The sequence below is a fragment of the Mesoplodon mirus genome, assembly GCF_964341445.2.
Source record: "Mesoplodon mirus genome assembly, chromosome: 5".
Taxonomy (NCBI): Eukaryota; Metazoa; Chordata; class Mammalia; order Artiodactyla; family Ziphiidae; genus Mesoplodon; species Mesoplodon mirus.
In genome coordinates this window covers 166,419,271-166,434,213 of record NC_138980.1, presented here as the reverse complement: position 1 = coordinate 166,434,213, position 14,943 = coordinate 166,419,271, and the positions used below count along the sequence as shown (strand labels likewise).

The 14,943-nt window shown below is 31.7% G+C and overlaps 1 protein-coding gene across 2 annotated transcripts in view; it reads right to left on the bottom strand.

Annotated features, from left to right (window-relative positions):
- The window catches only part of CDH12 (cadherin 12), a gene marked incomplete at its 3' end in the record, with an annotated part of 289,043 nt that overhangs the window by 52,831 nt on the left and 221,269 nt on the right, over positions 1-14,943 (bottom strand). For both annotated transcript variants that reach the window (XM_082623654.1, XM_082623655.1), the window contains one exon: positions 2,250-2,437. In XM_082623654.1, the coding sequence (XP_082479780.1) occupies positions 2,250-2,437 (188 nt within the window). The remainder of the gene's footprint in view (positions 1-2,249; positions 2,438-14,943) is intronic.

Here is a 14,943-nt window from a genome sequence, read left to right as displayed (position 1 = left end):
GCCCCCCAGAGTCCAGAATGGGTTAGGATTTAGTGGCTGTCGCATCAATGTTCGGTGAATGAAGGAGTGAATTTTACTTATGGACCCTGAGCTTTATTTAGATAACAAATTTTATGCTAGCAAAACGGGCAACGGTTATGTATCCACTGCAGGAGGCAAAATATATGTATTTATAAACATACGTGTGTGTGTGTGTATATATATATATATATATATATATATATATATATATATATATATATATATTTACTTTGAGATATACTTTCCAGACTATTTTATACATTATGTAAATACATTTTAATAAAGGTATGTTATAATTTCACAAATCTCACTTTTGATCTAGTTAAAAACTAGAAAATTTTCAAAAAATAACAACATGAATACAAAATAAATAAGACTCTTTCACTCTTTATGACATCTCCATACACTAAAAAGGCAGAAGATATATTCTTCTGGCTTTACTGATTATGCATAATACGTATTTACGAAAAGTTGATTTATATAACTAAGTCATTACTTTCAATGTTTAATCCACTTTGACATAGTAATATAAAGGTCTATAGTTAGCACACTACTCCCTTTTCAATTGTATTAAAAAGTAAAAAAGAATGTCATATATTTTCCCAGCTTGACACTTAGACATTGATTATTTATTGGCATAGATGGTAAATAAGTGTAAATCAATACAAAATATAAAATCCTATGTGTAAATATAAAATACATTCATTGTATCTCTGTAAATATAAATTAATATAAATATATATAATATACACAATGTAACTCTTTTGTACCTCAATTTTACTTTGTAAATATATTTAATTTCAAACTTAAATTTTATGAATCATTGATATAAAATATTTTCTACTATTTCTCATATTACTAAGAGAATTTATATTTGTTTAATATGAATTAATATCTTTATACCTTTTAAGCCTGTTATATAATGAGATCATTTTTTAAAAAATGTGACAAGATTTTAAGGGGTTTGTTACTGAATAGAAAAAAGAAAAACAAACAAAACGACAACAAAATAATAATGGACTAAGAATGTAACACAATTTTTTTTTCTAGGTATACTCTGAAAATTTAGCATAAATGAAAAATTTTGCTGAATGGGACCATGTGATTAAATTAATTTCTAGACAAAGCACAATTTTACTGCAATAGTAGGAATTAAGATATGATATATCATCTATATGAAAACTGTTTCTTTTCAGGATTATTTTTATTTATTTTATTATTTTTATTACCACATATGTTGTTTCTTTGATAAAATTCAGAGTTCCTGAACAAATATGGAAACAGCAGCATGATTAATGGACTGAATGTAAAAACACTTCTTGCAGGTTAGAATAATCACAAGTATCAAAATTAAATGTGTATGGTATATCAACTTTTGGCATAAATAGAGTGCACTTTGCTATAATAGGGAGAGGGGAAAACTGTGCTAATTTAAATGAAGTTCACTTTTTTGCCTGAGCTGTATTATTGGAAATTCCTATAGTTTACCTCATTGTTATCAAAATAATCTACACACCCCAAATACAGTCATGATTTTTCTCTTTCACATTTGCATTCTCCTTCTTCATGTCCATACCTGACAAAAACCAAACTACATACACTGAGATAAGGATTCATTTCCAATATTTTGAGTTTTGCTCTCCATTACTCGAGGGCTTCCCACCACATTCCACCTTTTTGTACTCTCCCTCCTTCTCATTAATTTTTCTGTTCACTTCCCTTGCCATAGCCCCTCAAACTCAGCGCTACCCATTCTCATTTCGTCCACTTGCCAGTAGCAGCGCTCGCCCATATCAGAATTCCTCCAGTCTGAGGTCCAGGCTCAAAAACAATGTGTGAATTAGATGTTTATATTCTCAGAAAAGTAATAAAAGGGTCAAGACCAAGCCTGGTGTGCATAGAGTTTATTTCTAGATCTTATTTTTAAATTAACCTTTCCGTCTGAGTTGATAACATTAAAAACTTAAATTAAAATTAGCCTCTGGTAAGAATTTTTTAAGGATTTAAGCAAATTAATAGGCTTAATTTTTTCAACATAAAATATATAACTGGTGAATCACAGAATAAAAATGTCTCTGGGAGTGAATACTTCATAGTCACCTGGTCTTTTTTTAATTTAAAATATTGGTCATTGAAGGAAAATTAAAATTTCTGTCATTTTCAAGTTTTAGTTTTTCTGTTCATTAATTTTTATTGGGTAATCTACTTTGAAAATGGTGTCTATGTACCTTTTTCAATTTGAGGACTCCTTCTTGTGTATTCTCATCTGTGACGATGTCAAACAAATTTCCCCCATCTCCTGGAACAATACTGTATTCAATTTCCGCATTTTGTCCAAAATCAGGATCCACAGCTCTTATTCTTCCAATAGCTGAGCCAATAGGGGAAGACTCAGGAACTTTCAGATGGAAAATGCCTGATAAGATATATATAATTTTTGTATACAGTAGAGTTAGTAAAGTACATAATAAGATTACCAGCCTTGAAAATATAGTCTACAGAAAATAAATCAACTCTAAAACATAATAGTGCAAAATTGAAAGGCAATTTGCTGTCCAGTTAAAGATTGCAATTAAGAGTAATAATTTCACTTTTCACTTCAATAGATTCTGTTGTAGAATTTCAATTGGTCATTATAAACAGTAGAAAGTGTTAAATTAAAATTACTGTGAAGAAATATTTTACATACTAACATCATCTAAGTGTAACCAGTATGAAATGTGAAGGTGGGAATACTCATGAAATAAACTGATACTAATGCAAAAGAATCCAGGATACAAGACACGATTAAAAAGATACATAGATAGATGATAGATGGATACATAGATAGAAGACAGATATTTAGATACTTATAGAAAAATAAGGCTATGTGTCCTAACATACAAAAATATAAAACATATATGTAAATGAATATTATAATAGATGAACTATTTCCTCAATAAGTATAAATCATTAAACTAAAAATTACTTGTAAAATGATAAGTGTATATATATATATATATATATTTATATCTATGTATTAAATATATGTACATATATTTAATCTATAATGGGTTTAAGTATAGTATACTACAGACTAATATTCAACTTACACTTAGTACATTTTTAGTAGATTCCCTTCCAGGTACATTTACACACTTTTAAAGTCAGGATATAAAGTTCTATCTCCCAATTTTTTAAAGTTAAGGAAAAAAGACAAGTAAAATGCTTATTGTGTACCACCAGGTGGAGCAACAACATTACTATAAATTTGATACTGAGTCAGAAAAACCTATAAAAATCTCTATCTATATAAAATATAATAGAATCAAGAAAAATTATGGCATCCCACAAAATTGAAAATATATACATTGTTTAAAAGAGTTTACAAAATTCTGTAAGGTATAACATGAAGAAAAAAATATGGGCTATTTTACTGATATCTCACCAATATAAATATTAATAGGTTAAACAGCAGTCTGTTTAAATCAAAAAATGGAATGAAAGAAAATAGGAGGAAATGAAAATACTAAAGCAAAACTAAACACAAAACTATAAAGTTGAAATTAATATTGACACCAATTTAAGCTTCTTTTAGTAGATTTTGGATCCTACTTTCCCGTGAGTGAAGCAACCAAGGTAATTAATTTGATTTGAAATTCTAGTTACATTTATAGCAATTAAATTAAGAAGGTTTTAATATGTTTCTTGGATGCTGAAGTTCATTCAACAAGCTACATTACAGTATTACAGTTGTTTCCTTTGAGATATGAGAAAAAATAATCATTCACATTTTATGGAAATTCTGCCAAATAGTCTATTCTTTATTCCCAGTTATTTTTAGAGATCTATTGTTGTTTCACAACCAGTTACAAAATTTTCCAATTTCATTAGCCCAGGAAGCACTTATATCTTGCCATCTGACTTTCTACCCCCCGCCTCCAAAAAGGATATCTACCTTTTGCTCCTATAATGTTAAAATCAGCCTTATTTATATCCATCCAATGGACATTACCTCAACGGGACATATAATATATTTAGTCTAGAGAGAGCTAAGTATTTACCGAAAATTGTTTTTTTTCCATGTAATAGACAGAAAATACATTTTACAGTGGTATAAAATACTTGCTTAATTAGTTAACTTAATAGTTAATTAACAGTATAGCTGCCTCTGAACAAGATATGAGAAATCTCTCCAAAAGAGAAAATGTAAATGTTAAATAAATAAATAGATACCAAATAAAAATACTTCAAGTGGCAACAATGGAGTGTTATGTAGACATTATAAAATAATTTTGGTCGAAGAATTCATATTTATCTGTCAAACTAGCAACTTTTCGTAGACTATAATTATGCTTCATTAGGCTTTATTCCCTAAACACTTAAGAGAGTGGCTATCCGATAGAGTTGTCCAATGTTTGTGAACTTTAAGCAGCGTTTGAAATTGAGACAACATGAACAAAGAAAAATAATAAAATTATGGGTTACATTGTATACCCATTGACTCCAAAAAGGGTAAAGACAGATATCCAAGGGGAATTTGTCTGAGTTCAAATAGCCATGATTAGTAAGCAGTACATAATGTGGCTTTTGTAACCTAGTTTCTAGAAAGCATGTGTTTCACAATAGCCATATTAAACCCTGATCCTTCTGAAGCACTCCTGAGATATTAGCAAACAGAAGGATGCCTGAATTCCTGTTTAATGTGTCAAGAAAGCATGTGACACAGTTATATAAAGTTGTACTAAGTTTCTCAGTGACAAATTCTAAAGAAAGAGGACAAGTCATAGAACATGTGAAGTATTTTTTATTTCCTTTTTTCTTCCTTTCTTAGCACCTATGATTTATCAGAGATGTGTCTACAACTTTTGTGTCTCATTGTGTGATTGTGATATTGAAATGAAGAAACACCCAAAGCCTTGAATCTATAGTGTGATCTGTCATGGTCTAAACTAACAGTACATCAGTAAGTGTTAGGAAAGTTCTTGAATTTTTCCAAATAGAGCAGTGGAGGTCTATGTTGGAAAATAAATGCTCCTCTAACAGGATATTTAGTTAGGAAACATGACTAAAACTTACTGAAGACATAGCTGGCAGAGTTTTGAGAGAGATAGGGAGCTGTCAAGTGTAGTTGATTTCAAGTTACAAACATAGCCAAGCAGTGCATGATGGTGATGGTGTTGCATCACTGGGGAAAGGGGAGGGTTGGATGGAATCTTTAGGAAAATATGGGCATCTAACGTAAAAGCTTGGAAAATTTCTGCTTAATTTATCCAAGCTATTCAGGGGGAGCAACTTTAGGTTCCATGTTAGGTATATGAGTTTGCTTTTCATTTAAACATTTAAAAGTAAAAATAATAGAATCAAAAAATCAAGGGAAATAACCTAGTCTGGTGTCATCACTTAGGCTTATGGTTAGTGAAGGTGAAAAGTTTAGCCAGAATTGAGACCTTTCAATGTCAGAAAAAAATTTAAACTCTGAGAGGCTAGCTAAAGGACCTCAGATAATACAGAGTATTGATGAAAGACTATATGCCTTTTCAAGACTATAGGCTGAGATATGACTTTTATGTTTTATAAAAGAACATTTTATGAGGCTAATAACAATAAATGTGAAGACAGTCATACTTTGCAACCCTCTATCAATATAAGTTGAATAACAGTTTTAGAAAAAGTTGTCAGCATGTAGTTTGTTTGCAAAATTCATAATTATCTAACAGCATTGGAAAACTTGTCATTAAATTGAAATATTAGTCTTGTCCTAAAAAGATGGACTTAATAACATTCCACTAACATGCCCTACTAAAATTAAGATATAATAGAAGTAAAACAGTGTTTTCCACTTACATCTGTTTTCTACATTGAGGTTTTAGTGTACATAAAACAAGCACATAGAAAGCACTGAATTTTCTGTTCTTTGCATAACAGATATACATTGTAGTAAGGTGGAAGACACATTCATTAAGACAAGCATTTCTCAGTAAAACATTGTAGTTGACAATAAAGTCTACAGAACATGGAACAAGTCAGAGAAACTATGCATCAGTCTTGTCAGATTGTTTAGGTTCTGTCATTTTATTTCCAATGACTTGACATTTTATCATTTCTAGAAACTCAACAGCATAAAGCTAGGGTCATTAAGATTAATTCAAAACTGAAGTAATTCTTCACCTGTGCCCAAGTTGGATCACTTATGATGTACTATGTAATTACACTGCCATCATTTTCTGGGCATCCTACTTTTGACTCATATGAAACATCTTAATGGCACTACCTCTACAACACACATTAAGATTGAAGACAGGTGATAAGAAATTATTCACAGAGTCAATAAGAATATATACTTACATAGTTATCAAATATGCATGCTAGGCTTAACAAAAATAAGCATGTTCCCATAGAAAAGGAGAAACTGCATGTAGTGAACTAAGGTAGAATTATAGTGATCAAATTCTCTAGCTTCTTACAGATAATGTGCCCTGTTAATTCCAAAGGTAAAAGTATCTGTTACTTAATTATAGGCTAAGTGGGCATCCTCTAAGTAACTAATGCTACTCAAAAAATTATACTTTGATTATTAAAACTTGCACTGCATGTGTGTGTGTGCATGTGTGCACATTCATTAATATCTAAGGACAAAGGATATATATTTCCCTTCCTTTTTCTTTGAGAAAATTTCCAAGTATTGATGAAAACACCAAAAGATATATATTTACTCAACAAAATACAAATTAATATGTTACAGTTTAATCAGAAATAAATACTATAGGACCTGAATAAATACATTAAATGAATGAATAAATTATACAGTACTGTGATAACATTCAGCCATAAGAATAGAAAATAAAAAGAAGATGGAATAATCCATTACAAATTCTCTTTTGAAATACATTTTATTTTATGCTTATAGTAATAACTAATCTAAAGTTACTGAAAAACAATACATAAGAAGTCAATGTTCAGATGCACATAAAACATATTTATATGTAACAAATAACTAAGTTGGAGATAATTAGGCCTAAGTAGAAATTATTTCAAATTGATAAGAATGTTAAATATTTTTAAGAACTTGAAAGCATATACTTGAGACCACTTAAGGAGATGATTACTTGAAATATTACATTTCAACTTTAGAAAATAGAGAGGAGAAACAAGATGGCAGAGTAGAAAGGACTTAAACTCATGTCATCGTTTGGGCACACCAAAAGTACAACTACTTACAGAGCAACTATCTATGAGAACAACCTAAAGTCTTACAGAAAAGATTTTCTGAAACTAAAGATATAAAGAAGGGACCACGACAAGATGGGTAGAAGAGGAGGAGATGGGTTATACTCCAGACCCACACCCCCAGGATGATAACTGGCAAACAGTAGGGAAATTACAACCACAGAATTTGAAAATGGAAACACAGAATTCCAAAACCTATGTGAAACAGCAGAAGCAGTTCTAAGTGGGAAGATTATAATGATATAGGCGTACCTCAGAAAACAAGAAAAATCTCAAATAACCAATCTAACTTTACACCTAAAGGGTTGAGAAAAAAAGAAGAATAAGCAAAACTTAAAGTTAGTAGAAGGAAGAAAATAGCACAGAGCCAAGAAGAAATAAAGGAAATAGAGGCTAAAAAAAAAAAGAAAAAAAAAAGAAAGAAAACGAAAAGATCAATGAAACTAAGATTTAGTTCTTTGAAAAGATAAATAAAATTTATAAACCTCTAGCCAGACACATCAAGAAGAAAATAAATTAAAATGAATAAAAACAAAAATGAAATGGGAGAAGTTACAACTGACACCACAGAAATACAATGGATCATAAGAGATTATGACAAAAAATTATATGCCAAAAAATTGGACAACCTAGAAGAAATAAATATATTCCTAGAAGCACTGCATTCTTCCAAGACGGAATCAGAAAAAAATAGAAAATCTGAAAAGACCAATTACTAGTAATGAAGTTTACTCTGTAATCAAAAAACTCCCAATAAACAAAAGTCCAGGACCAGGCAGCTTCACAAGTGGATTTTAGCAAACATTTAAAGAAAAGTTAACACCTTTTTGTCTCAAGCTATTCCAAAAAATTAAAGAGGAAGGGACTCTTCCAAACTAATTCTGTGAGGCCAGCATCAATTTACAGGACTATATCCCTGATTAACATAGATGCAAAAGTCCTCAACAAAACACTGGCAAGCCAAATTAAACAATACATTAAAAGGTTCATACATCATGACCGAGTGGAATTTATACCAGGAATGCAAGTATGGTTCTAAATCCACAAATCAAGCAATGTGATGCATCATATTATCCAATGTGATGCATCACATTATCATAGGATAAAAATCATATGATCATCTCAATACATGCAGAAAAAGCTTTAGACAAAATACAACATTCATTTATGATAAAAAACTATTAACAAAGTGGGTATAAAGGAAGCATATCTCAACATAACAAAAGCTATATATGACAAACCCACAGCCAACATCATAGTCAATGGTAAAAAGGTGAAAGCATTTCCTCTAACATCAGATACAAGACAAGGATGCCCACTCTCACTACTTTTATTCAACATAGTATTGGAAGTCCTAGCCACAGCAATCTGACAAGAAAAATAAGTAAAAGAAACCCAAATTAGAAAGGAAGACATAAAACTGTTATTCTTTTCAGATGACATAATCTTATACATAGAAAATCCTGAAGACTCCACCAAAAAAAAAAAACACAAAAAAACCCCAAAAAACTATTAGAACTAATAAATTAATTCAGTAAAGATGTAGGATCCCAAATTAATTTACAGAAATTTGTTGCATTTCTACACACTAACAATAACTGTTGAAAGAAAAATTTAAACAAACAATCCTCTCGGGGCTTCACTGGTGGTGCAGTGGTTGAGAGTCCGCCTGCCGACGCAGGGGACACGGGTTCATGCACCAGTCTGGGAAGATCCCACATGCTGCAGAGCGGCTGGGCCCTTGAACCATGGCCACTGAGCCTGCATACCCGGAGCCTGTGCTCCACAATGGGAGAGGCCACAACAGGGAGAGGCCCACATACCACAAAAAAAAAAAAAAGAAAAAGAAAAAGAAAACAATCCTCTGTACAATTCAATCAAATAAAATACCTGGAAATAAGTATAACCAAGGAGGTGAAAACCTGTACTCTGAAAACTAAAAGACATTGATAAAAGAAATTGAAAACTTACAAACAAATGGAAAGATATACCATGCTCATGGATTAGAAGAATTAATATTGTTAAATATTCTACCCAAGGCAATCTACAGATTTAATGTAATCTTATTAAAATACAAATAGCATTTTTCACAGAACTGGAACAAATAATCCTAAAATTTGTATGGAACCACAAAAGACCACTAATAGCAAAATAAATCTTGAGAAAGAACAAAGCTGGAAGTATCATTCTCATGGATTTCAAACTTTACTACAAAGCTACAGTAATGAAAACAGTATGGTACTGTTACATCAATGGTACTGTTTGATCAGTAGATCAATGGAACAGAATAGAGACACCCCAGAAATAAACCCATGCACTTATGGTAAATTAATCTACAACAAAGGGGGCAAGAATATACAGTGGGAGAAAGATCACCTCTTCAATAACTCGTGCTGGGAAAACCAGACAAGTACATGAAAAATAATGAAACTGGACCACTTTTTCACATGATATACAAAAATAGACTCAAAATGTATTAAAGACTTAAATTTAAGACTTGAAACCACAAAATTACTAGAGGAAAACAGGTGGTATGCTCTTTGAAATCTATCTTAGCAATATTTACTTGGATATGTCTCATCCAGCAAGGGAAACAAAAACAAAAATAAGCAGATGAGACTATTAAAACATTAAAAAAAAACACACTTCAGAATTGAAGATATTTCCAAATGATATATCCAGTAAAGGGTTAATACCCAAAATACTTCAAGAACTCATTAAAAAAATGAATAATAGGCATAGGACCTGAAAAGACATTTTTCTGAAGAAGTACAGATGTCCAACAGGCATGTGAAAAGATGCTCAAGAACACTAATCTTTAGGGAAATAAATATCAAAACCATGAAATACTGTCCCACACCTGTCTGAATGGTTATCATCAAAAAGCCAAAATATAAGTGTTGATGATACAGCAATTTCAATTCTGGATATATACTCAAATAAAACAAAAACACTAATTCAAAAAGATATATGCACCCTTATGTTAATTGCAACATTAGTTACAACAGCCAAGAAATTAAAGCAACCTAAATGAACATCAAGAGATGAATGGATAAAGAAGATGTGGTACATATATACAATGGAATATCACTCAGCCATAAAAATAATGAAATCCTGCCATTTGCTACAACATGGATGGATCTAGAGGGTATTATACTAAGTAAAATTAGCCAGACAGAAAAAGACAAATATCATATTATCTCTCTTAAATTTGGTAGTTAAAACCAAAATAGGACTTCCCTGGTGGCGCAGTGATTGAGAGTCCACCTCCTGATGCAGGGGACGTGGGTTTGTGCCACAGTCCCGGAAGATCCCACATGCCATGGAGTGGCTGGGCTGGTGAGCCATGGCCACTGAGCCTGCGCGTCCAGAGCCTGTGCTCCACAAAAGGAGAGGCCACAACAGTGAGAGGCCCTCATACCGCCAAAAAAAAAAAAAAAAGAAAAGAAAACCAAAATAGAAAAATAAGACAAAACAAAAATAGATACAGAGAACAAACAATGGGTGGTTTCCAGAGGGGAAGAAAGTGGTGGGGATGGGCAAAATAGGTGAAGGGAATTCAGAGATGAATACTTCCAGTTATAAAATAAATAATCACAGTGTCATATTGTACAAAGTAGGGAATATCATCACTGGTACTGTCATGGCTTTGTATGAGGATAGATGGTCAATACATTTATGGTAGTGATCCTTAGTGATGAATTTAAATGTGAAATCACTATGCTCTAGACCTGAAACTAACATAATATTGTATGTCAAATATATGTCAATTTATAAAAGTGAACTATTTTTTGATACATGCTACAAAATGGATTAACCTTTAAAGATACTGTGCTAAGTTAAACAAGCTAGTTATAAAAGATTACATATTGTATTACTCCATTTTATGGAGTGTACAGATAGGCAAATCTACAGAGACAGAAAGTAGATAAAATTATGCATGGGAGTAGAGGATGCAATTGAGAGGAACTGGGGAATAACTGCTCATGGGTATGTGGTTTCTTTTTGGAATGATAAAAATAATCTAGAATTAGTAGAGATGGTTGCACAACTTTTTGTGTATAGTAAAAACCACCGAATTGTTCACTTTTTAAAAAAAAATTAGTAAATAAAAACTTCATAAACAAAAACAAATAAATAAATAAAATTTAGAAAATAAATTCATATTACTATAAAACTGTTGATTCAGTGATTGAAGTCAGATATTAAATTGTTCAAATTGTGATCTTGTGTATATGTGTGTGTGTGATTTACCATCTAATTACAGAGAAGTAAAATGTTGCTTTATAAATATTTTAGTGTTTTAATTACTTCAGCAAGTATAATAGCACACAAAATGATCTTGCCTTATCTATGGAAAATAAAAAGGTAATAAAAGCAACAACAATATCTCATATGACCTTGTCTCATATTTCTCAGAAAAATAAATAATATCATAGAGGGGATAGCTCAGCTTCCTGAAATTTTAGACTATCCCATATCATGTTACCATTAGTCTAAAAAAGTACAACATACAAGATGTAATAAAAACCCTTTTTCCTTTGTCTCCCACTGTTCCTTTAGACTTTCTTCATTGTCAGTATGCTTTTCCTTCTCTGCTCATCTTCAAATAGTAGTCTTATGTTGACTTTAATTACCAAAATCTAGATCTGGAAATCAGAAATTTCCAGTATATCATATTAATTAGTGATTTGATCCATATGCAAAATTAAGACTTCTCCTGTCTGCCAGTCCACCCCCAAGCCAAACTGGGCCAGTGCAGATGGGCTTCAGTTTGGAAATGGATGACTTGACAGGCTTTGACTTGTCTGGTCATTCACTTGCCAGTATTGAAAATTCCAACCAAACCAATTCCAAATGAACTATGAAACAAAAACCCATTTATATTACTTAATGACTGTCAGAATAAAAAGTGTTCCTGATTCTCAAAAATATGTATTTTTAATATATGTGATTTATATAACCACTACTTCCATTACATAGTAAACATGAAGTAGACCTTGGCAAGAGTGCACAACGTTTCAAGTGCATCAATAACCTTCCGTTGCACATTCATTTTATGGAGTACATTTAATATTACCTTAAAACCTCCATTAATCATGTAAACCTTTCTTTTGTCCTTGTCTAAGTAATTTCTGACCCACCTAACAAAGCATAGTAGATGGATAATTCTCATTGATATTGCCCAATAATTTCACAAAAATGGGCCACACCTGAGGTTTTATTATAAATTATAAATATATTCAACATCTTACAAACTAGGCCTGAAAAATGTTTGAAATTCAAATTCATCTGGGAATACTTATTTAACCAAAAGTTTGATTTTTCACAGATTTTTTTGAAACATTGTGAGACTAGTCTAGAAAATAAACTTAACCAGGGCTTCCCTGGTGGCGCAGTGTTTGAGAGTCCGCCTGCCGATGCAGGGGACACGGGTTTGTGCCCCAGTCCGGGAGGATCCCACATGCCGCGGAGTGGCTAGGCCCGTGCGCCATGGCCACTGAGCCTGCGCGTCCGGAGCCTGTGCTCCACAACGGGAGAGGCCACAACGGTGAGAGGCCCGCATACCACACAAAAAAAATAATAATAAAATAAAATAAAAATAAAAAAACAAACAACCAAAATTAATTTTTTCAATAGCACCAAATTCATTGATCTACAAATTTTATTTCTAAATATTCATCATATGTTACTGCATTAATGTATGTATACAATGGTTTAAATTTTCTTTAATTGACTGTATTTTATAATTGAACACTACATATCTCTTACCTACCTTGTTGCTTATGCATAAAATGTTTCATTTTCCCACTGCTCCTAATCCCCCTTTACATAAATTCTACTCTTCATTCTTTCAAGGACAGCTTCAAGTCATTTTCTGATGAAATTTTTTCTTGTTTTTGCACTTCCATTTTTTTCACAATTCTTTAAATAATACATTATGTTTTTTCAATGGTCTAAAGTATTTTGGCACACATTTGCTGTTCCACTGGCTACCTCTTCTTAGAGGTTTCAGAAATCAATATTGGTATTAATTCCTTCTACATCCTCTCAGATCTGCTCTGTAATGATTTGGTGCCCATATTACACATTTGTATATCATCGTGTGCATAAGTCTATCATTCATTTTACTTCAAATAGTATAATTCTCCATTATACACAGAGCAGCTTGAGGGAAAAGATTAATTTTTTTATCCCTTTTATACATACAAAAAATGATATAGCCATTTTTGCATTTACTTTTCTATAAAACTAGCAATCCATGAAACATTATTTGTTAAAGGATATAACTTATTGTGTCCAATATTTATTAATAAAAGATATCTTATGTGCAAAATATTTTGTTTCCATGGTTTTAGTATTATTTATATCGTGTTTAACTCTCATAAATACTGTATAAGTCCAATTTCTTTGCATATATAAATGCTAAGACCAATAATAATGCAAATATGAAATAGATTTAAATCATGTGACATAAATGAGAATTTAGGATACCTTCACAATTGTGGTTAAAAATATACACCATTGTCAGAAATATATGTATTAAAGGTTTGAGGTGGTGATTTTTAAGCTTCTCCTTATACCTTTGTTCATTCCCCCTCCTGGATTTTCTTACATTCAAAATTAAAGAATTATGCCCTCTTTAATCTGATTAATATCATGCATGCCTCAAGTTTCATTTGTCACTTCTATCATCAAATGTCTCTCGGAAATGTTTTTTGACTCTGACTTCTCTTTAAGACTCCCTATATTTTCAGCCATCGTTTGCTCATTTCCATTCAAATTTCAACATATTAACAGAAAAACCATCTCCTACTTAAATAATTTCTTCACATGCTCTTTATCTTACTTATCTCTGAATCCAATAGATCACAAAGTTCTTTCCATTCTGCTACTGTGTATTTCTCAATTCTGACTCTGTTTGTTTATTCCAAACAACTGTCCTGGGTTTGTGTCACATCTTCTCTGTACTTCAGTGTTTACCAACTTAACAAAGTTATTTTTTTAAACATATTGATTTATGATATTGCCTCTTTACTCAAAAGCACACACATACATACATAAATACATGTGTATAATTCAGGATTGCAGTATTCTTCAACCAACCTTCTCTCTTTCAGTCTGTTAACTTCTTACTATACATTTCTTCTTAAATGCTGTATCCTTCATATGTCCTAATAATCCCAGCTAGATCTAATAACTATATCCTATTTATGCCAATAATTATTCTGATCATATTCCTATTATGGAATTTTACTGTGGTTGTAATATACTTATACATATAGATATTTGTCTTATTGAGTGCACTGTTGACTGAGAAAAGTAAAGATAGTATTATTCAATTCATATATCTTAAGAATCAAGAACAAGTATGAATAAATACATATATTTCATTGTATAAAAGTGGCAGGAATTTTTTTAACATCTTTATTGGAGTATAATTGCTTTACACTGGTGTGTTAGTTTCTGCTTTATAACAAAGTAAATCAGCTATAAATATACATATATCCCCATATCTCCTCCCTCTTGCATCTCCCTCCCACCCTCCCTATCCCACCAATCTAGGTGGTCACAAAGCACCGAGCTGATCTCCCTGTGCTATGCGGCTGCTTCCCACTAGCTATCTATTTTACATTTGGTAGTGTATATATGTCCATGCCACTCTCTCACTTTAACCCAGCTTATCCTGCCCCCTCACTGTGTCCTCAAGTC